Source organism: Orbicella franksi, chromosome 15 (assembly GCF_964199315.1).
Source record: "Orbicella franksi chromosome 15, jaOrbFran1.1, whole genome shotgun sequence".
NCBI lineage: Eukaryota > Metazoa > Cnidaria > Anthozoa > Scleractinia > Merulinidae > Orbicella > Orbicella franksi.
In genome coordinates this window covers 11,336,514-11,357,196 of record NC_138159.1, presented here as the reverse complement: position 1 = coordinate 11,357,196, position 20,683 = coordinate 11,336,514, and the positions used below count along the sequence as shown (strand labels likewise).

Sequence of the window (20,683 nt, the reverse complement as noted above, 5' to 3'; positions counted from 1 at the left end):
GGCGAAACATTTGAAATAACAAAAAAAGTTCCCCGTCGTGGTTCACGTTCTCCAGACAACGCAAAATTTGGTCATTTCACGTTGTTTTGCAGAGGACGGCAAAGAAATGTACCAAGAATTATAACGCACGTGCACAGTTATTGTTCTACTCATTAAACCTTTTGCTTAGCTTCCCGTTGCCGTCCTGGTTTTGTATTCCCCTTGTGCGCGCGATGAATCGCATTGGCAAGAGCGCGCGAAAACTGTGTTCAGCCACCTTAATTAGATGGCAGAGGCATCTTCGAAGATTCATGTTTCATTTTGCAGTGCTTTTTCCAAACGAAAAATTTATGCAGTCAACACATGTCAGTTTTGAATTTTGCGCAGTATGTTAAACGTTTCTTTTTTGATTGCTGCTTTTATGCCTGTGTTTTCTTCACCTTGGATAATTAAAAAAAATATGTATCCATCAAAAGACTTTTCATGGAGTCCACGCCATTCCATACTTTTTGCGGTGAAATCAGTTTCGGTCCCGGGATCATTTGCCGGCCTGTACAATACTCTTAATATAAGAAAGCAGGGGATAATCCAAACTTACTGCTTTTTTCATCAAAACTGCAACAGTTGCAAAGGGAGAAAGAGTTTTTGGCCCTTGGATTCTTACTGCGCTGTTCAATAACATTCAAATCTCAACCGAGAAATGCGTTTTTCGCTACCGTCAATCAAATGTTCGGCGGTTCTTTCAAGCTTCCGACTACTGCCGAGCGCGCGGTAATCAAATCAAATCGTTGAGCACTGTTCAGACAGCATAGTCAGAAACTGGGAGGAGCCGCTGAACATTTGATTGACGTTATTTAACGGTTGAGGTCAGCATGTTATTGAAAGGCGCAGTAAAAACGTTAATGAAATTTTATATTTCATCTTCTCAAGTCGAAACCAAAGCAGAGAAAAAGCAGCTTTGATTTCCATTTCAAGTTTTAACAAAATAAAGGCAGTTTTGGACGGAGAGATCTGAGATTTTCCGTGAAGACCGAGTGATAGCATCAACCCGTTACCTTCTGATGTTATATTCAACAACATCGCAAGAATCTACCATGGCATTCCACCATTTGATTACCTCGTTCTAATTACTTCCACAGAAAAAAAGGACTGAATAAATCCTCATTCAAATTCTTTTCTGGAATTCCCATATTACGACCAGTAACCCCAAGCTTTTATTTCTTAGAAAATTTCATCCGGTCAATACAACAATGCGAATGCCCTGAGATAAAATAATACGTAGTGAAATGCACTCGCTGTGTTCAGGAATTTGAGAGTAGGAGTGGGTTGATCTGGCTCAAAGTAGCATGAGGCACACACGCGATCTCAGACACTATGAGAAGACTGACAACTTTAGTAGCCGGCTCCAATATCTCTTCAATAGAGGTATACAAAAACAAAGATCAGATGAACTTTTTCGGGACCCAAATTTGTGTCTCCGGAATGGAGGTGTTCTCTGAATGGAAGTATTCCAAAGGAGAGGTTCCTGTTTAATTAATCTTCATGTATTTTGGGCACGCCTTTCACAGGCTGGGTGTCATATTTCAAATAATCAATTTTAGTGGGTACTTTATTTTTTACAGGGTGTGTTTCCAGCTTCCCATCCCTGCAAATCATTTGACATCCTCCATGGTTGTGCCACGTCATGAAACAACGTAAAACATCACGTAAAAGCAGACGATCAGTTTTTGAAACGTATACTTTAATATTTTAATATTTTGCACTGATACTAATTTATGTAATTTAAAAATAAATCTAATATTCTTATATAGCGCTAGTTCAAAAAAACCAAAACCTTTACTATTTCATGTGCCCACGTTACCAGAGTGCCAAGTTGCTAGGTTGACGGTGGTAGGATGACGTTCCCATTACGTTATTGCATTAATGCTTGCTTCGAACAAACTGAAAAGGAATTTGAAACTCATACTGTTATTATTCACTCTTCGTGTTAAATTCGAACCCATTGGCCATTCATGTAAACAGTTAGCCCCTGCTTCTAAAGAAATAGGGTGGGGCTAGCTTCAGTGGAAGCTAATGCAAGAAAATCTTATCAGATGCAAATTATGAACATATGTCTTATCAATAAAATTATATCATACACTGTGAGTGCATAAATGTCTTGCAGTATTTTGGCTGCCAACAAGTCAAGCGTTACACTTTGCACTCAGTATCGGCCAACTTGTGGCAATAATTCACCAGCCTCTATTAGGAATCCACTTGTCCACAACCAGGTCTTCCTTCACAACATAGTACATAGGATGCATATAAGCAGTGGCACATGCCTGGGTAAGTTGAAAACAGTCTTGTTACTATCCAAATAACATTTAACAAGAAGTATAACTATCAACATTACCCTCCACTCACGTGGTACTGATATAAAAATTAACCAAGATGTTAGTATCAGAGATTAAATATATAGAGGATATTACACGGCGGTGAGAAGATATGAATTTTATGTTCGAGTGGCAAGAACATAAAATTCATATCTTCGAGCCAACGTGTAATGTTCTTTTTATTATATGGAGAAACCAATTCAACAAAAGCAAAAGGCGGGAATCGTGACGTCATTGAACGATACGACACTCACAAAGGTGACATACGGAAAATACGCCACTCGGGTCCCGGATGAAGTGGCGTACGGAATCTACGAGTGGTTTAGTTCCCAGTAAAACACTCTTCTCCACATAATAAATAGAGGATATTACACGGTGGTGAGAAGATATGAATTTTGTGTTCAAGTGGCAAGAACAATATCTGAGATACTGTTCTTGCTACGAGAACATAAAATTCATATCTTCGAGCTGACGTGTAATGTTCTTTTTATCATGTAGACATACTGATGACGGCGTTTTTGACGATTTTCCGAAGATTTCCGATCACTTTCCGAAGTTCCCGAAGATTGTCCAAAATTTGTCCAAGGGTCACAAGAACGTTACCGACCATTTCCCGACCATTTCCGAAGATTACCGAAGATTGCCGAAGATTTTCAAGGAAGACCCGAAGATGTTTCGATCATACACCAACAAATTTAAGTTCAATTTAAGAGACAAACCTGATATTTGTGAAATCATTGATATTTTCACTAGTGACGATATGGAAAATACGCCACTCGAGTCCTGGATGTAGTTTCATATGAATTTTACGAGTGGTGTATTTTCCAGTAAAACACTCGTGTCTATATAATAAACATCTTTACTTTCTACAACTTTTGAACGGATGAACACAATCTCTGTTGAAACAGTGACAATGCTGAACATAACTTGGGTTCCCTGATAACTAAATGAATGGTAGAAGAATATAACGTTTGTGAAAAGATCACAAAAAGAAGTCCTTGTTAGGTCCTCAAACCTTTGACCACCCGCCCGCATATATTCAATGTGCTACAGAGAACTCTACACGAGTTATGTTATCTTACTACTATGATACTATGCCACCTTTACTGCTATGATCAGTAAAGTCTTAGTCTCCCTCGCAGCTGCTTTTTGTGTCATCACTTCTCCCCACAAACGTAGGGTTAGTGGGGAGGAGGATTGTGTGAGGACACTAAAACTGGCTGCGAGGGAGACTAGTAAAGTTTGTGATAGAAAAGAAATGATGGTACATGTAATTGCGTAGACTCAGTGGGAGATCCAGACCTTGTGTAGTGGAATCATGGGACACAAACAAGGTCATGTGACAGATCACATGGAACTAAGTCGAAATCGAGCGAGAGAACCGAGATCTTCTTCATGCGTTTCACGAGTATCGAGTATTGTCAGAACTTCCTGTTTATCGTTCAGAATATAAGTTGTGTTTCTACATTTTGTCTACATGTCAGCTAATTCCCCCAACAACGTCTACACTTGAGCTAAGCGGGGGGGGGGGGGGGGGGTTATTGCTTGCCCTGCCCACTTTTCTTCCTTTTGCGATTTTGTTTTACCCAAAATAAGGGGGAAGCCCCCCCACCCATGCCCCTCCCTTAGATATGCCACTGAGACTGGTGTACGAGTTGAGCTGACATGAAAAGACGTTGATCAGCTTATCATGAGTGTGAGACAATCTGAAAAAACATCCAGAGACCCTGATTAAATTCAAACTTATGACTTCCTGCAAAACCAATGCTCTGACCACAAAACTCCTGTTGAGCTACACTGTGTAGGTCATTTTACAAAGAAACCTTCATTAAGAAGACACTGGGGGGACTGTCTGTAGTGTCCGCTGATAACCATAGACACTGTACATATAAAAGCAAAAATAGGTATTGTATGTCGTCTCAAATCATGTGTTATGTAACACCATACTAATGTGAAAGTAAAATAATACTGGTATATAGATTTAGCCAAGCCTTGAAGCAGAGCTCCTGGACCAGGTTGTTAAAAGCTCAATTAAGCTAACCCAGGATAAGCGAGAATTTTGATTTGAGTTTTGTAACTTTGCAGTCAGGTTTTCTTATATTGTTTTCAGTTTGAATAATCTCAAAATACAAAAACAAAAGCAGTGAAAAACATTTGTATACTATAAAATTTATACTTCGGTTAACTTTTAATCCTGGGTTAGCATTAGCTGCCTTCCGAACAGCCCGGCCCTGTTTACAACACGTTAACCTGACGAGAGCCTGCGATCCAATCAAAAACCAGCACTTGATCAGCGGTCAACTTAAAGAAAACAGGTAACCTCGATGAACTCTAAACCTGAGCCCGCAATATGGTCACATGATGCTGGACAGTGGATACCTTGTTTTAACAGGCTGCATGTCTCTGTCAAAAGCTGGAGTATGACCACCATCTTGTGCAACTCTGTCATTGCCGTCACCTCTGTTGTGTGTACCCACCCACAAGCAATGCCGCCAGCCATGATGACCATGAGAAAATCCTTTTCTTTCCTATATGAGTACGGGGCTCCACTTGGCGGCCCTTTGGGCCATCGGAGTTCTGCTATATTATTTCTCCTCAGTTAGAATACTCTACTTACGTGATAGGGCATTATCTTCAGAAATGAGCCAATTGGGTAGAGTGATACATCTAGAGACCCTTCAACAGCTTCCACTGTACCAACTTCCTGAGTCATTTTAAGAAGCCTGCAATTTAAGTTTATTGTTACTAACAAGACAATAGTACTCAATATACCACTACTGCTAGTAATATTGATGGTATTACAATCAAGAATATGTAAAAAAAAATGTATTTTTTTTTGACTTAAATTAATGGCTAAATGAATACAATATTATTACATAAGTGGCATAATATAATGATAATATTACCTCTGTTTTTATCTTCTCAGTAAAGTGTGTTCTACTATAAAACAAAAATGATCTAACTCATATTTTAGGAACTTGTTATGCATAAGTAAACTGTTGCAAGGAAACACTTAAGCTAACCTAAGTGAAATGGCTTTGAAGTAAACAAATTTTGTCATTAAATTTGTGTGCCATAGTATTTGCCATCTGGGCATGTATTTACATTTGAAGATTATTAGGTGTTTATGCCATTTTCTCTAGCTACCGGTATATAGCGCACATCCCTTAACAGTGACAAAAATCAACCTTGCTGACTTGATATATCCACTCTGTTATTTACATTTCTACATTACTTTTCCTGTTGTTATCACAAAATATGTACAATTTTCATGTAGATGTGCATACACACTGTAGCAAGAAGTCAGGTTGCCATGACTGTTTCATTAGAATCTCTTAAAGCCTGTCACATAAGCCATATACAGTGTCTTATATATCTAAATTACACAACACAATAAGCTAGGCAGTGTTTGGGATGAAAGACAGCCCTTATTAATAATTAACTACATACTTTCATTTACTAAATAATTCTCTAGTATTGAAACATTCACTACTTTAAATATAATAGAGTAAAAATACTCCAGCATAAGAAACAAGTAAACTGATAGATATACAAGATAACACAGATTTTTTTTGGCTAGTTACTAACATGAAATAATTTGCATACTAATAACATTGAAGAGTAAGAGAACATAATCATATGTAATTATACATAGTAATCAAAAAAGCTGTCATTTTAATTGTCTGTACACAGTAACTAGGGAGGGAGAGGAAGGAAAACTAAAGTGAACGAAATAAATCTGCGAATGTTGCTTGAGCTTCAGCAATGCTAAAATGTGATTAAACTCTGCAAGGAGTAGACTATATTACTTGCTATCATAAAATTATGCTAAGTAATAGCACAGACCATATACAATAGTGATGTTGCAAGTATAATGAGGTTGATGCAACAAAACTCATGCTCCAAAATATTACTAGCATGCTGAGCAAATCTTACACCCCACACCAGAGCTACAGTTTTATAAATTAGAACTGCATCAGTCTGATAAACCAATGCATACCATTATGTCAAATCATTCTGAAATTTTGATTGGTTCTTACTTACATGTATGATCTACTAGAGGACAGACATATAGATGGCATCATTAACATTTTTTGGTTTCTTCATACTTGCTAAAAATTGTGTGGTAAGCACATCAGTGACACACTCGGCTAATGCCTTGTGTGCCACTTTTTTGTTGTTACCACATGCTGGTTTCAGCTGTAATCTATAACAGTACTGAAAAGATGCATGGCAACATGGAATCTTTTAATTTTGGTAATTGATTTAATGAAGAAATGAAGAGTTACAGTTCTGTATTAGCTTGCTTGCAAAATGTTGTGTTGTGATAAAGCACTGAGAATAGACACTAAAGCACATAGTACTAGTACATTTTTATATAGCAAAGCTGACAAATCACCCTACACCTATAGCCAGGGTAATTTGTGTGATGCTCATTGAGATATCGCACAAACAAATTGTAACTGCTTTGGGACGAAAAAGATTTTGAGTTACTTTTTTCTGCTACTGAAAGCATAATATTTATGATTGTTTAAACCATTACCAAAGAATATGTTGGCAATTAACATCTCGCCTATTAGAAACTGGGGTAAAGGTACATGTCTTGAGGAATTCATCAGCTACATGTATTCATGAATATTGCCAGCTCACAGAACATTCAGTGCATTCCAGCAGTTCTTACCACAGAAAGCAACACATTCAACGTCACATAAGGGAGGCAATTGAGATCTGATTACAATGATCATGTCATCATCATGAATCCTCATTGCCTCCAGTGGGGCATGGGGTCACTCAGTCATCATGTAGCTAGCATCAATTACACTATTTTAGCCACCTTGACACCCTAATGAACATGATATAAACCTTCTTACCTTTTATATTTTTACCGTGGCTGATGAAGTTAGGTTGATCAGCCAATTGAAATATCCCACTTTTAAAAAAAATTATTGCGCTCTGAGTACTGGAAATTGTTTTATACTTTAATCATGATTCCAGAGCAGGAAAACAATATTTTTGATTGGACATTACTTACTTTAACTAACTCTTTACATTTTGGGAGAAGTTGACTGACAAATTTATTTGTAATTCCGTAACCTTGAATAACCCACAATCATGACTCACTTGAGATTGGGATGTCCTTCAAAGTAACAAAACCCTGTTGTCAGTTTTCCAAGGCTGTCATGTGACAATCCAGTCCAACCACAGTCAATCAAAATTTGTCCTCTCTCAGGATATTGCCCAATCACCCTTGTTAAGACTCTTACTGCAATGTCCTTCATTTTGCATGACCCTATAAGGAACTGTTCATAATCTGAAGATAAAAAAACTAATGATTACCTCTGGAAAAAACAAACATTGACAAGTTTTCTCATTTTCTTTTATAATTATTTTGTAACTCTACCTAAGTTTATTTATTTATGGCTGAAGTTTTCAAAACATGGTTTATTAAATTTGTCCATTTTTGTGCCAAGTGCAGATCAAGTAACAAGAAAGAAGGAGCACAATAAAGAGGATAAAAGAAAAGAGAAGAAATGGAAGATTGGCATGCTTTTGAATTTTTTATATACCATATTTGCCTTATTTGGAGAAAATATGTGCTGTGCATGGACTTCAGAGGAGTGAAATGGGTATAACCACATAAAAAAAACATCAGCTATATTTACCACTATGATATACAATTATACTGCTCAAAAGTAAGTTACCAACATCTTGAGAGATGCCTCTCATTTCTCTTGAGATGCGTCTTGAATTATTCATTAAGTGTTTTCAGCTTTAGTTGAACCTCCCGTAAGCGACCACCCAAAATATTGTCAAGCCTAGGTGGTCGCTTATGTAAGTGGTCACTTTAGAGAGGTTAGACCATATTGGATCAAAATTTTGCCTCATTAGCATATGGTAACTGCAGAGACTTAATGCCATGTTTTAAATGAAATGAAAATCAAATAAATTTAATAAATTTAGTTTTAAATAAATGAAAAGTCAATTTGGAGAAAAATATCCAGTACTTCCCATTGAGAAATTTCTGTCTCTTGTACTGCGCAGGAATGCGATAATGTTACAACACCTCATTACCCAACTTACGCTCTATTATCTGTCAAGTGGTTGCTTACAGGAGGTTAAAAACAAAAGAAAATGTCAAACTTTTAGCTCTGAAGTGGTCATGGTTGCTTATGAAAGGTGGTTTCTTACAAGAGGTTCCAAATATAGTGATTTGACTTGGAAACTTCTGGTACTTTGGCAAAGTGGTCGCTAAGGAGAGGTGGTCGCTTACGAGAGGTGGTCGCAACCGGAGGTTCGACTGTATATTTACCACTATGATATACATGTACAAGTATATTAGGGGATGACTCCTTTTGTAACCTTTCTCCAAATGTTGTGGTGGCCTGTCTTTTGCAGCCATCCTTTGTTGACTTCAGTGTTAAATGTTGCGTTAAGAAAGACTTTCATGATGACAGTATTTTGAAAATGAGGTGACGTAAAAGGTGTATTTTATTTGCTGTTTCTTTGGCTTTTGGTTATCTTGACTATATCTTTCTGGCATTTGAGTCCATTTTAACATCCTTCTATCATGTTTTTTCAACTTTTTCATCAATTGGATGGGTTTTCAGATGTCAAATGTGAGATCTGCACTGTGCAGTAATAACATAAAAGGTGGTCACAATGTAAGATAACTGTACAATAGCCTACTACGATTATCAGTCGAGTAAGGCACAACGAAAGTTTGGTCACCATGTTTTAACATGAAAATTGTGCTGCTGTCACGGGCAACTGGCTGCATTTCCAGTGGCAACTTGTGGGCCTTTGACATCATTGCCAGCAAAGCATGTGAAATTGTAGGCAATGTGACAGGTGACCATGGCTGTTGATATTGTAACCAATGGAAACAAGTAAAGTTGCCCCTGACAACACAGTAACATTAAGGCCAAAATTTTGTTGCCAAACTTCCGTCATTCCTTACTCAACTGACAAGTGTAGTACAATACTAGACTTAAATGTACAGGTACTCTGTAGATGATAGTTGTAAGAACACTGCATTCGACAGGTTGTAGGTAAAAATGCCAAGTTAACCAAGTGTCCATCTGACCTACCATAAAATACATAATTCCCTGGATGAAACTCATTAATCTCTTGAATATCATCTGGAGGTTTTGAACAACTTGGAGTTGCCCCAATAGCCACAACAGAAAATTTTACACCAGCTTCTTTAAGTCTGGCAGGAAAAAATATTAAGATATGAGAATAAATTATGCAATGTTTGAAAAATTTAAGTCAGTTAAATTTATTTGGAATCATTCCTCACTGTATTCAAAGTGGAATTTAATTATAAATTACATAAGTTGTTTTGGAATTTTACTTTTACCCCCTTATTGCCCAAGCAATGTTCGATCTTTAAACACATCAGCGTTTGAATCATACTGTAACAACATCAAACAAGGACTGGTAAGTTGATTTTAAATCTCCTGTAAGTTATATTTTTGACCTCAAATATTTGTAAACTGCCATATAGGTGGCACTGTCTTAGTGAAGCATCACCTTTGTGTTCCTTTACTTTCCTCATGATGACCGCACACATTGACTGGCTGGTACCGGTAATTGCTAGGTGGCATGGCTGTACATGTGTCACCACATCTTAATCTGCTGGTGACACATGTGAACATCCCATGCACTAGCACTCCTTTAGTACCAGTTTCTATATACTCTGATCCCTTATTGCCAGGTCAGCCTTCTGCTGAATTCCAAGGCTGGGTAGTCCAAGCTGTTAAGGATGCGGCTCATGGTAAGTCTGACTAATTGCTTGATATCCATACATTTGTTTCAACCTGGTCAGCCCACCATATTCGCTCCTGCCTCGTCTAACTAGAGCAACCACTGCTGTTGAGACCCTACTACTCATATTTACCAGAATCTCCGCCCTTGCTGTACCAATTCTTTCCTCAGCATTTAACCTGGCATGCCTGCTGAGCTATAGTCAGCAGATCATGCCCTTTCTTCAAATATTGTCCAAACAGAGCCTGAGAATGGCAACTATTTCATGATTTGAGAGGTGTTTAGTGTTGACTTCCACCCCAAACAAACCAACACATTGAGGATATTACCTGCAGCTATATAACATTATTGTAGAAAAACACATTCTTTGTCTAATATGGTCACATGTCATGCTTAACAGAAAAAAATTTCAGGCTATCATGGGTTTGAGCTGAGTATAAAATTATAAAGAATCAAATGAAATGCAGAACATGAAAATAGATTAAATTCTGACCTGCTTGAAAATATGTTAAGCCTCTTGAATGTTTCAGAGGCACTTTGTTTGATTTCATCTTCACCGCGACATTTGTATGAATCTCCCTCATGTATGTAGAGACCTTTAAAAGTCAAACAACTCCTAGAAGCTATTTCCTTGGCCAAGTCCACACTTTGTGGATCATCATACCACACACCAGCTGAAACATTAATATGGGACAACATTAAAACTTTATGATCTAATGCCATTGTAATTCCTGGGTTAATTGTGACAGCTTGACATATTAAAATCATGATGATACATCCAACAGTTACAAGCTACATTGTTGAAATAATCATATAATCATTTTACAGTCTTTGAAAGTAATTAATTCAGGTTAAACACAGAGCAATCCTATAAAAGGCAAGGACACACCACCTTTGAAGCACTTTGTTGGCTTCTCTGTGCAGTGGTTGAAAGCCAAAATAACAGTTGCATAACATAGAAGTCGTGGAGAAATAGTGTTTTTTTTCGTTAAAAGAACAGAGTCATTTACATAGAATAAAATAAGTTAGATATAAATAATAAAAATACAGTGAAAGTAGAACTTAAATTAACCCTTTAGAAGATGCCTTTGGAAGAACAAAAACAATGAACTATCTTCATCACTTCACGGAACATTCAAATTTCGCAGCTAACTGAAATAGCAAAGCTGAGCCCTGCGATCAATAAGCTATCTGTTCCCATTTATCTCAGCATGCCAAAAACAAAAACAAATCTTGTAAACTTGATGTGATTTTGTTTAGCTGGTGAACACAGACGGATTTTGAAAGGATATTTAAAATTATTCAGATTTATGAGCGTTATGATGGTGCAAACAAAATGCAAATTGAACAGCGCTGAGTTATTCCTCAAACTGTTCTATATTCAGAGCAAAGAAATTGGAAACAAAAAGTACTAAGAAACAAGAGAACTTGAAAAATGGCAAAGTGAGATTCGCCTGAGTGAATATTGATGTTAGAAAGGAGAAAGAAGACTCATGGCAGAATGCAATAAAAACAAAAATTGCGTTCGTAAAAGGCCGACTGAATTTTAGCAGCAAGAGTACAACAGCAGCCAATGTTCACCTTATGGAATCTCTTTTAGATAACTTACTGAGGAATAACCATATTACCGTAGATTTAATATATCACCTTCACAGTCTGCTTGCATCTGGGTTCTTTCACGATTTTTAGTTTCCAAACTTATTTCTCAACCACGTTAATCATCGAAGGAGTAAAGACAGTCTGGCATCAAAAGAACTAGACACAGCATTTTATAAATTTGAGTGAACAGCTTGAATTCATATGATAAGCTTTCGCAAGTGGAGGAACAAAATTATGAAGTTGAAATTAAAAAAGTCAATTTTCTTTGTTAACTCTTCTCCTGAAGCTATCGTTCATTTAGTTCAAAAGGCATTGCTTACTTGTAAAATAAAACAGAAAATTACACCCATTGTTCTCCAGAATTTTGTGGCAATGTGCAAAAATTAGACCTGAGTGAATAAGCCAATCAAACGGGAGTGTTGGTCGTCTGTTGGGATTTGTGATTGGCAGGCTGAATACCTCAGCCTTGTTATATAAGATCGCTCCGTGTTTAAAAGGACTCTATCATGAGCATGACCTTAAAAAGTCCAAACCTTGAAGATATATGTCTTTATAATTGGACAAAAGCTACAAAGTAAACATAATGCTCTAGTTTTGTTAAAAGTAAATATTGCTATGTAAGCAGAGCTACATGTATTAAGGGGGTGATTTAATGGGTTACACATGCACAAGGCTGTGATTCTGGCAGATGTTTCCAATTTATGTTGTTATGTTTACTCTCCCTTCAAACATTTCCTTGATGTCTTCATCTTGGTGTTCTAGGAGCATTTCATGCACAATGACAAAGAGAAAATTACACAACAGACACTCATGCAAAATCTTCTAACATTGATTTTTTTTTCTACAATTCTGACGGCACAGTAAGATAATAAATATTAGTTACTCAAATGCAAATTATAATGCAAAGAACTTGGGTCGCTAAATTTGTTGCAGAGAATACAATGTTCAAAAGACCACCCTAAAAGTAGTTCAGAGAAATAGGTCTTTGGATATGGCTTCATCTGTTTATAGTGGAGCTCCTGTGTGCCGAAGGTGCATGAGCAGAGTCCCATACCTTAGAAAATTTGGGAACCCATTGATCTAAAAAACTGTGGTAGTCATGTGACTGTCTGTACGTAAGTATGTCTGTACATCCATCCGTATGCCATCACCTTGTCCGTACGTCCGTCCATACATACACTAATACCTTGAAAACTGAGAGTAGCACCATTATCACAGCTATATCTTTGATTGTGGGTATCCATGTTATGGTTAATTGACAGCTGTCAAAACAAGCTATCCACTGACCAGTATCATATGACCATACTGCGGGCTCAGGTTTATTGCTCATATGGTTTTTTTGAAGTTGACCGCTGACCAGGGACTGGTTTTTTGATTGGATCACAGGCTCAAGACAGGTTATTACTTTGGAGGAGAAGGGAGTACGTGCAAAGGCAAAATTTCAGTGTAAAGTTACCCCTGGTGCGTTTTTGACTTTTCTTCTTACATATTCCTTGCACAATCATCTCATCAGTTTGTTAAAATTTAACTGGGAAAATAGCAAAACCACACGCTGAACAATTACATGCTCGCAATTGATCATTTTTTGAGTTTCTGATCCAAGAAAAACAAAATATCCTCTTTTTTCTTTATGGTTAGTTATTGCAATCAGGAGCTCCACTTTTAGGCTTGGCTAAATCTATTTACTATTACACTGTCCATCCAATACAACTTTTTCTGCTAAATAAAATGCCTTTATGTAACTCAGCAGGAAACTTTTCTTACAATATAACTAATTGTAATTATTATAGCAACTATATTTGCACCACTCTGAGAGTCACAAGAGTCTAGTTACTCTGATTGACAGCTGCCAAATAGCCATATTCTTTTGACTGATGCTAAACTTACACAAAAAAAAGAGTAAAAGCAAGTTCTTTTTAGATATGAAAGATCTTCAAGAGTGATCATGCTGGATTTTTCAGGACTGTGCCACCTCCAACATTCTCCGAGTATTGAACCATATTGGACAGATTGTAATGGAGTAATCTGATAGGCTGAAACCTCTGAAATTACTTAGCTTTATTAATAAGTTCATCTGTTTTTCAAAATATCTGCACTTGGTCAGCATTTAAAACCACAACTTACCTCGGTTGTAACCACAGTTAACTTTGAGAAAAATGGACCACTTTTTCCCTTTAGGAGGAGAGGCAGTCAGTGCATCAAGAATAACATAGTTATCTACCAACACATGAAACTTCTCAAGTCTTACTAAAAGCTGGGAAGCCTGTGGAACCTTGTCAGGCGAAAGTGGATAAGCATAAGTGATGTCATCATAGCCTCCACTGGTATAAAACTCTGCCTCAGCTAAAGTTGACACCGATATACATCGTTTTGTGCCTCCAGTCATGTACTTGCCAGCTTCTCTTAGGAAACAAAAAACATTGTTAGAAATGCTTGATAACAAGTTACATCTACCATTAACTATGTTCAATATTACAATGGGATCATTTGAGCCAAGTTGAAACCTCTTACATACACTGTAATAATGATCTGCAAGTTAGTTAGACAATTAAAGAACTAATAATAATATTAGCTTCTAGTGAAAAAAAAAATCCTAGTTTCAGTGATCAAAATGATTCTTATTTTCCCAGGGCATTAAGAGCCACTGCCTGTAAATATGGAGAATCCAACGACAGGTTGGAAAATTCAGATTTTCTTTTATTGCCTCAAAAAGACCCTTTTGGTGAAGTATTTTCAGAAATACACTTTCAAAGTTCCAGCGACTTCACATTTTTGTGAAATCTAGGAAAGTTCAAAATACTGCTCAATCAACCAAGATGGCCGATGGAATTTATGCAAAATTGCACATTTTCAACAGACCAGTACGGAAAGAAGGGAACTTGCCTGGATTTCATATTCACACAGTTTGCAATTTACACTTTGACCATTTCTCTGAGCTAAAAGTCATCTTGAAGTAAATATGTTTTGTCTACTTCTTGGCCGTTTGAAAAATACAACTATCGCAATTTAATCTACATCTAAAATTTCAACTGATTTTAGAGGGTCATAACTCTTCTAGTATACGAATCTCTCAACAAATAAAAGGTTCTAAAGGAAGAGCTATGCCATAGGTATACCATATCTAAATGGTTAGTTTGGCCCGTGAAAATTAAGCGCGCTAGATGAAAAACTCTAAAGGGTATTTTGACCAATTGCGCCTTTTTTGGACGAGCTAGCAAGAACTTTGATTCCGCAGTCACCTTTATGAACATAATTTGACATGTTTCATCACACAAATTGTTCTTTGACATTGTGTATCACACATGTAAGCAATAATTTAAATCATACCTAATCAATGGCCTTGGTTATAGATGGCAAAGTCCTGTAGAATTCTATGAGAGAAGACAACGTGACTCTTGTGACAGGCCATAAAGACTCAGAAAGTCATGAACGGGAGTTTCACAATCCAAAATCGCCGTAAATTTGACAGATAAAACCAAGAAACGTTCGCTTCTTCCTTTTTGGCCATTTTCCATATGTATCTTTGTCTAAACAATGTAGAGGGAAAAGTTCAAATGCAGCGGTTTAAAACTGTGACTGGCCAGCCAGCGTTCTCAGGTATGCTGTCGTGGTGAATTGCATGGTGTGACACCATGACAAGGAGAACAATTTACATATTCATGTTGTGTACACAAATGTTACATAAACACTTGCGTTTCATTCCGAACAAACGTTCTATTAATCGCTGCAGTCGGGATTGGTTCCCCTTTTTTTAAGTAAAAAGAGAGAACTAACAAAACCAAGGAAGAAGTAGCGATGCCTTTTCTCCATTTATTCGCCAAAGGTACTCAAGTTTTGAATGCAGGATTACCGTACTACCTTGAGGACCTGTCATCGGATTCTCCATATTTACAGGCAGTGACTCTTAACAGGCCAATCCCAGTTCCAATTTACCCCTCAGTTGCAAGTGTAACTTTAAAGGTAAAGGTAAAGTCTGCATGCGAGCCAAGTGGCCCATCAGGCTGGAGCTTATCCTGGTTTCTAGAGCATGAAGCGACTAGGAGTATTTCTACTCCCCCTGGATGGGATTCTAGTCCATCGCAGGGTTACCCCCAGCATTAAGTTCGCCAGTACCCATTTATACACCTGGGTGGAGAGAGGCACTGTGAGAGTAAAGTGTCTTGCCCAAGAACACAACACAATGTCCCCAGCCAGGGCTCGAACCCGGACCGTTCGATCCGGAGACAAGTGCACTAACCATGAGGCCACTGTGCCTCCTCCCAAGTGTAACTTTAGTCTGTACCATATGATTTTGTGTTTACGTAGTTACAAGAAACAACATTTTCTCCTGCATGGTTTTTGTTTTTTAGAAGAAGTATTTGTTCTTGTGGTGAATTTTTACTTTTTTTTCAACTCTCCAAGTCTAGTCGAACGAGATAGTTCCTGACGATATCAATGAAAATCAATAAATCAATAATTCAATGATAATCAATATCCATCAATGGCAATTAATTGATTGATATTGTAATCAATGAAAATCAATAACTGAAAGCTGAGTTAGTACTGATTTTATATTGATTATCATTGATTACTACTGATTATTTACATCCGTTACGACAATATATTTCTGTCAACGTACATCATCAGCGCTCAGCTGGTAGCCATTTCTGTGTTTTTAATCAAATAAGTATTGTAGTGGTTTATGTTCGAAATGTATATGTTATAGCTTTTAATATCATAATTATATGGTAGTATAATTATGATATTATCACGTAATGTATAATTTCGTAGTATAATTATTGTGATGTTATCGCATGTGATACCTCTAACAACAGAATAGATAGTCAGTAGCGTATCAGTGTGCGTTTGTTGACAAAATGACGGCCGCGTCTTTGCGTTTTCGAGGTGTCTTTGAAGAGGATTTAGATATAGTTTTGAACGACTGGTAGAATTACACTAAAACAATGAGATTATTCGTTCTCGATTTCGATTTCTATGCGTGATAGCTGACAAGGAATGCGCCCTTGTCAACCATCACGCGATATGCGATAAACCTTGTTAACATACAGTCGAATCTTCGGATACTTACAATGTTCTGTGAGTCTTCATATTTGTCCGCAACTCGACGCCAAGGCTTCTGCATCTTTCTATCATGGCCTTACAATTGTTTTCTACCGTCCCTAAGTCAATTAGAAAGGCTGGAGTTCGCAAATCGCTGACACGTTCTTTCGCCGCCATTTTTGATGCATTCAGTTACCGCCTCATATATTGTGGACTCAAGTGTCTCTTTCATTCCAGCCTGCAGAAGACGGCGCGATACTCGTGTCCGGGTACGAGCGCTAGAAGAGGTCAGAAACGGTCACCTACCGGTCACCTGCCGGCGGAGGGTCGGCAGCATATGAGAACCATGGGGGTGCTTTCCATCATGCCAAAGAATCCTGAAATTTCGGTCGGAATTCAAATGGAAAGGGCTGTTTCGGTTTCTTCCGACCGGAATATTTGGGATCACCTCTGGAGGTGGTCCACTTATTTCCGTCGGAATATTCCGACCGAAATTCACCGTTCCATTTCTGACAAACCGGTTCTTTGCCTTAATTAGGGAATTCGGAAAAGGAATTAAAAAATGGCAAGAGCCATTCTTATTGGCTGCCCCGGTTTAATCTGAAAATGTCGTTCCACTGATCTCTGACCAGTCGCCCCAGGCTTTACCTGAGCCCGCAAGCAGGGCTAGAGATGCGCAGAAAACTGCGCAGCCTACCGCAGCAGGTAGAGGAGAGAGAGAGCCTGGGAACCAGGTTGCGTTCAACCTCGTCCTCAGGATCTTTAACCTGCGAACGCAGACGTATTTCCGGCTGTCGCTTGTCTCCGCCGAAAATAACGTCTGCGAACCCGAGCCAGGAAATGATTTCTGTAACGTAATAACTTTTGTTTCTCCTTGGCCAATCAGATTCCATGCATACCTCGCGCAGTAGTTCTGGGGCTACTTGAGCTAAACTCTGATTGGCTTAAAATTTCTACGTCAAAGAAATCGTTTCCTGGCTCGGGTTCGCAGACGTTATTTGTCGGCGGAGACGAGCGACAGCCGGAAATACGTCTGCGTTCGCAGGCTATAGGGATTTTGAAAAGTGGAGAAGGCCCTGGGGACGAGATTGAGGTTTTGATTATGATGCATGATGGATTTGTTGTCATAGTTACAGTTACCCAGAAAATGGCGAAGTTGCTCGCTTGAAGGGTTAGTCCAATCTCTCTCGAGATTTGTTGTCGACGAACATTATGTTTCTAGAATTATTGCAGTTGAATCCTTTACCGATATCATCGCACTCTAAAAGAAAAGTTTAAGTTGAGCGCGGGCTGTTTATCAGTAAGCCCATGGATGTTCAACCTCAGGTACGGAGTTTCCTTGCACTGTTGTTTGTCACAATTAGGCATTCACACTTAAAACTCTTTTGTGAATAAAGCAGTTGGCTTGTGCAGGTCATTTCATCGGATATGTACAAAGTAGCATTAAGTTTACAGAGGTACGGAATATGCTTATACAAGCTTATGATGGATTACGGTCATTTCGCTCCATGGTTAGATCGCTCCACACAGGCCGAGTCCGCTACTTCTAACCGAGTTTGGCTTGACTGTGGATGAAAAAACGAGGAATAAAAAAATTTGCGTTGGAGCGAACAGACTTGGAGCGATCTAACCATGGAGCGAAGTGACCGGATACCATTATGATTATAACGTTGAACTGAGCTTTGTTTAATTTTCCCGCTCAGTTAGTTATCATCACAAGCTTTCATAGGTCGTGTAACATTCTTGAGTAACAGAGTGGTAAAGTAAATGAATTTTTGTCTTCACTGTAGTACTGTCACTTGCCAGATAACTGCAGATGGTTAAGAGGTTGTCTATACTTCTAGTATAGTATTTATTGTTTCAGAAATATACCAATTAAAAATTAAGAGAACGTCAAAATAACCTCAGATAAGCTTAAGCTTAATTCTTGTCACAATAACTGAAACTTCGATCTGCATTATTCAGTTTTCATCAGGTCAAAATAAAGGCCGAAATCCACATTTGCCAGTCAGGTTCCTCCCTCAGTTGCCGGAGGTAAGTCGTCTGATCAATATTTATTAAGCTTTATTGAAAATAATTATTATAATATGGCTAGGACCCTGCGCATGCTCTGATTGGTCAAAAACCCATGTTTCATACGAGTATAAAACATAGAAAAAGTGTGTTTTATCGTTTTTTATGTGTAAAATCTATGTCATAAAGCAATTGAAGAAGTCTAAGCCGTGTATTACACTGTGATAGAACACTTCAGACGTTTGAGAACACTCGAGAAATGTAGAAAACACTCGCCTGTGGCTTGTGTTTTCTACATTTCCCTTGTATTCTCCAATGCCCATTGTGTTTTATCACACTGTACTACATGGCTTAGACTTCTTTATTTGTTAATTATATACATGTACATGTACAGTGTATTAGAAACTATTAGTGTACTTTCAATTAGGTATTCGTATGAATGCGAGTGCAATTAGGGATTTACACTATGAGTGATACTTGAAAATTTTCTCAGAATTGCATGAGCCTTTAGGTGACTGCAATTTGAAAGAATTTTCAAATATCATGAGAAGTGTTAATCCTAATAATTGCTCAAGCCTTCATATGATCACTCAGGTATTATATGACTGCAGTGCAAATTAAGAATAAATGATAACTTAGCCTGTTCTCAGCCAATCACAAAGAAGTAATTTTCTCAGTTATATGATAAGTATAGGTAATCATATGGTTTCGAGTTAAATTTGGACTTAATTTGCACAAGTGAGTTTTTTGAAAAAGCTGAAATTGTACGAGCTGCTTCAGCAAGTGCAATTTCAGCTTTTTGAAAAACTCACAAGGGCAAATTAATTCCAAATTGAATGAGAAAAACCGTTTGATTACTTATTAATAATTTAAACTGGTGTTACACTTTTTGCACTGGTGTCAGGCTTAAACTGCACTGCTCTCAGCCAATCAGAATTGAGTAATTTTTTCATGTATATTATTAATAGTGTAATTTGTAGTGAAAAAGTTGATAACATTGATACAGTCATCAACAGGCGATAAAAATTTGGCCGCATTAACGGGTTGGCTATATTAATGGAGTAGGATTGATGTCTTGACAGATACATCACATATCTAACAATTCTAAACAACTGTTTTTTAAGGTCATTGCACTGAAATAGAACCTGCACTGAGATTTTTGTGAAACTTTGCCTATTGATTGTTTATATTATAGGAACTTAAATTTTGAAATAAAAATGAGGGGTCCCCATGTTCGTTTATAGTTTACCCAATAAATCCTTATAATAGTACCATGATTGTAGTCATGATTGCTTGCTAAATTCACGTTTCCGATGATTGTTTTTTGTTCTACACTGAGAATTGGTCCACAGTTATTTCACACAGAGAAATTTATTACTCAATTCAAAACAACAGAAAAAAATGATTGGTCACCATACTTGTTTGCGAGGAAATGGCAATTTATCTCTATGGCGAGGTCCAGCCATTATAAGAAGAAGCTGCCATTTTTTAATGTGCACGCGCTAATCACACATGAAATTATGCGCAGTAGGGATGCGCAATGCAATGCTGGGGAATGACTTTAATAAGCATTCCAAATGCAGATATAATTTTTTAAAATTTGAAACTTCAATCAGTACAAAATTAACAAGGGAAAGATGAACATAACTGGTTTGTAGATGAAAAGAACTGTTATTGGCAACTGATGTTTCGAGAACCAGAGTGGGAGTCATCTTCAGAGTCATTAAGTGAATAGTGTTGGTCAATCAACTAGTTCTTTTCAGAATTACCCTCACCTGGATGATCACGTAAGACAATCTACTGATTCTCCTGGGTTCAAACCATTTACTTTGATAAGTGGTTTGAGTGACCATATTAACAGGGTATAATTGTAAAGGATTATACAGGTTGAGATTTCAGAATGTGGCCGTTAG

General features: G+C 37.6%; 2 protein-coding genes across 4 annotated transcripts in view; one reads left to right on the top strand and one right to left on the bottom strand.

The window, feature by feature from the left end:
* Window positions 1-1,208: 1,208 nt before the first annotated feature.
* Window positions 1,209-17,756, bottom strand: LOC145469979 (D-serine dehydratase-like). Of its 3 annotated transcripts, none has more exons than XM_081453810.1 (7): window positions 16,786-16,866; window positions 13,842-14,114; window positions 10,612-10,792; window positions 9,440-9,561; window positions 7,473-7,662; window positions 4,969-5,074; window positions 1,209-2,300 (listed from the first exon to the last, which is right to left on the bottom strand). In XM_081453810.1, the coding sequence occupies exons 2-7, from the start codon at window positions 14,101-14,103 to the stop codon at window positions 2,211-2,213; spliced, it is 951 nt and encodes a 316-aa protein (XP_081309936.1). In that variant the 5' UTR covers window positions 14,104-14,114; window positions 16,786-16,866; the 3' UTR covers window positions 1,209-2,210. The 3 variants fall into 3 exon arrangements, with proteins under 3 accessions (XP_081309936.1, XP_081309934.1, XP_081309935.1); XM_081453808.1 differs by having other exon boundaries at window positions 1,228-2,300; window positions 13,842-14,119; window positions 16,786-17,754; XM_081453809.1 differs by lacking the exon at window positions 1,209-2,300 and adding an exon at window positions 5,258-5,291 and having other exon boundaries at window positions 4,982-5,074; window positions 13,842-14,119; window positions 16,786-17,756.
* Window positions 17,757-17,883: 127 nt separating this feature from the next.
* The window catches only part of LOC145470210 (dynein axonemal heavy chain 7-like), a 63,005-nt gene continuing 60,205 nt past the window's right edge, over window positions 17,884-20,683 (top strand). Inside the window, exons 1-2 of the mRNA XM_081454041.1 lie at window positions 17,884-18,083; window positions 18,723-18,791. Coding sequence (XP_081310167.1) covers window positions 18,066-18,083; window positions 18,723-18,791 — 87 coding nt within the window. The 5' untranslated portion in view covers window positions 17,884-18,065. The remainder of the gene's footprint in view (window positions 18,084-18,722; window positions 18,792-20,683) is intronic.

What these genes read in the sequence shown, in the direction of transcription:
- LOC145469979 (XM_081453808.1), bottom strand. Translation starts at nt 16,934, where the DNA reads ATGGCGGCGAAAGAACGTGTCAGCGATTTGCGAACTCCAGCCTTTCTA. An exon ending in ATGAAGACTCACAGAACATT is followed by an intron (nt 14,120 to 16,785) that starts GTAAGTATCCGA and finishes TTGTTTCCTAAG; the next exon opens with AGAAGCTGGCAAGTACATGA. An exon ending in GAAGGACATCCCAATCTCAA is followed by an intron (nt 5,075 to 7,472) that starts GTGAGTCATGAT and finishes CTTAAATTGCAG; the next exon opens with GCTTCTTAAAATGACTCAGG.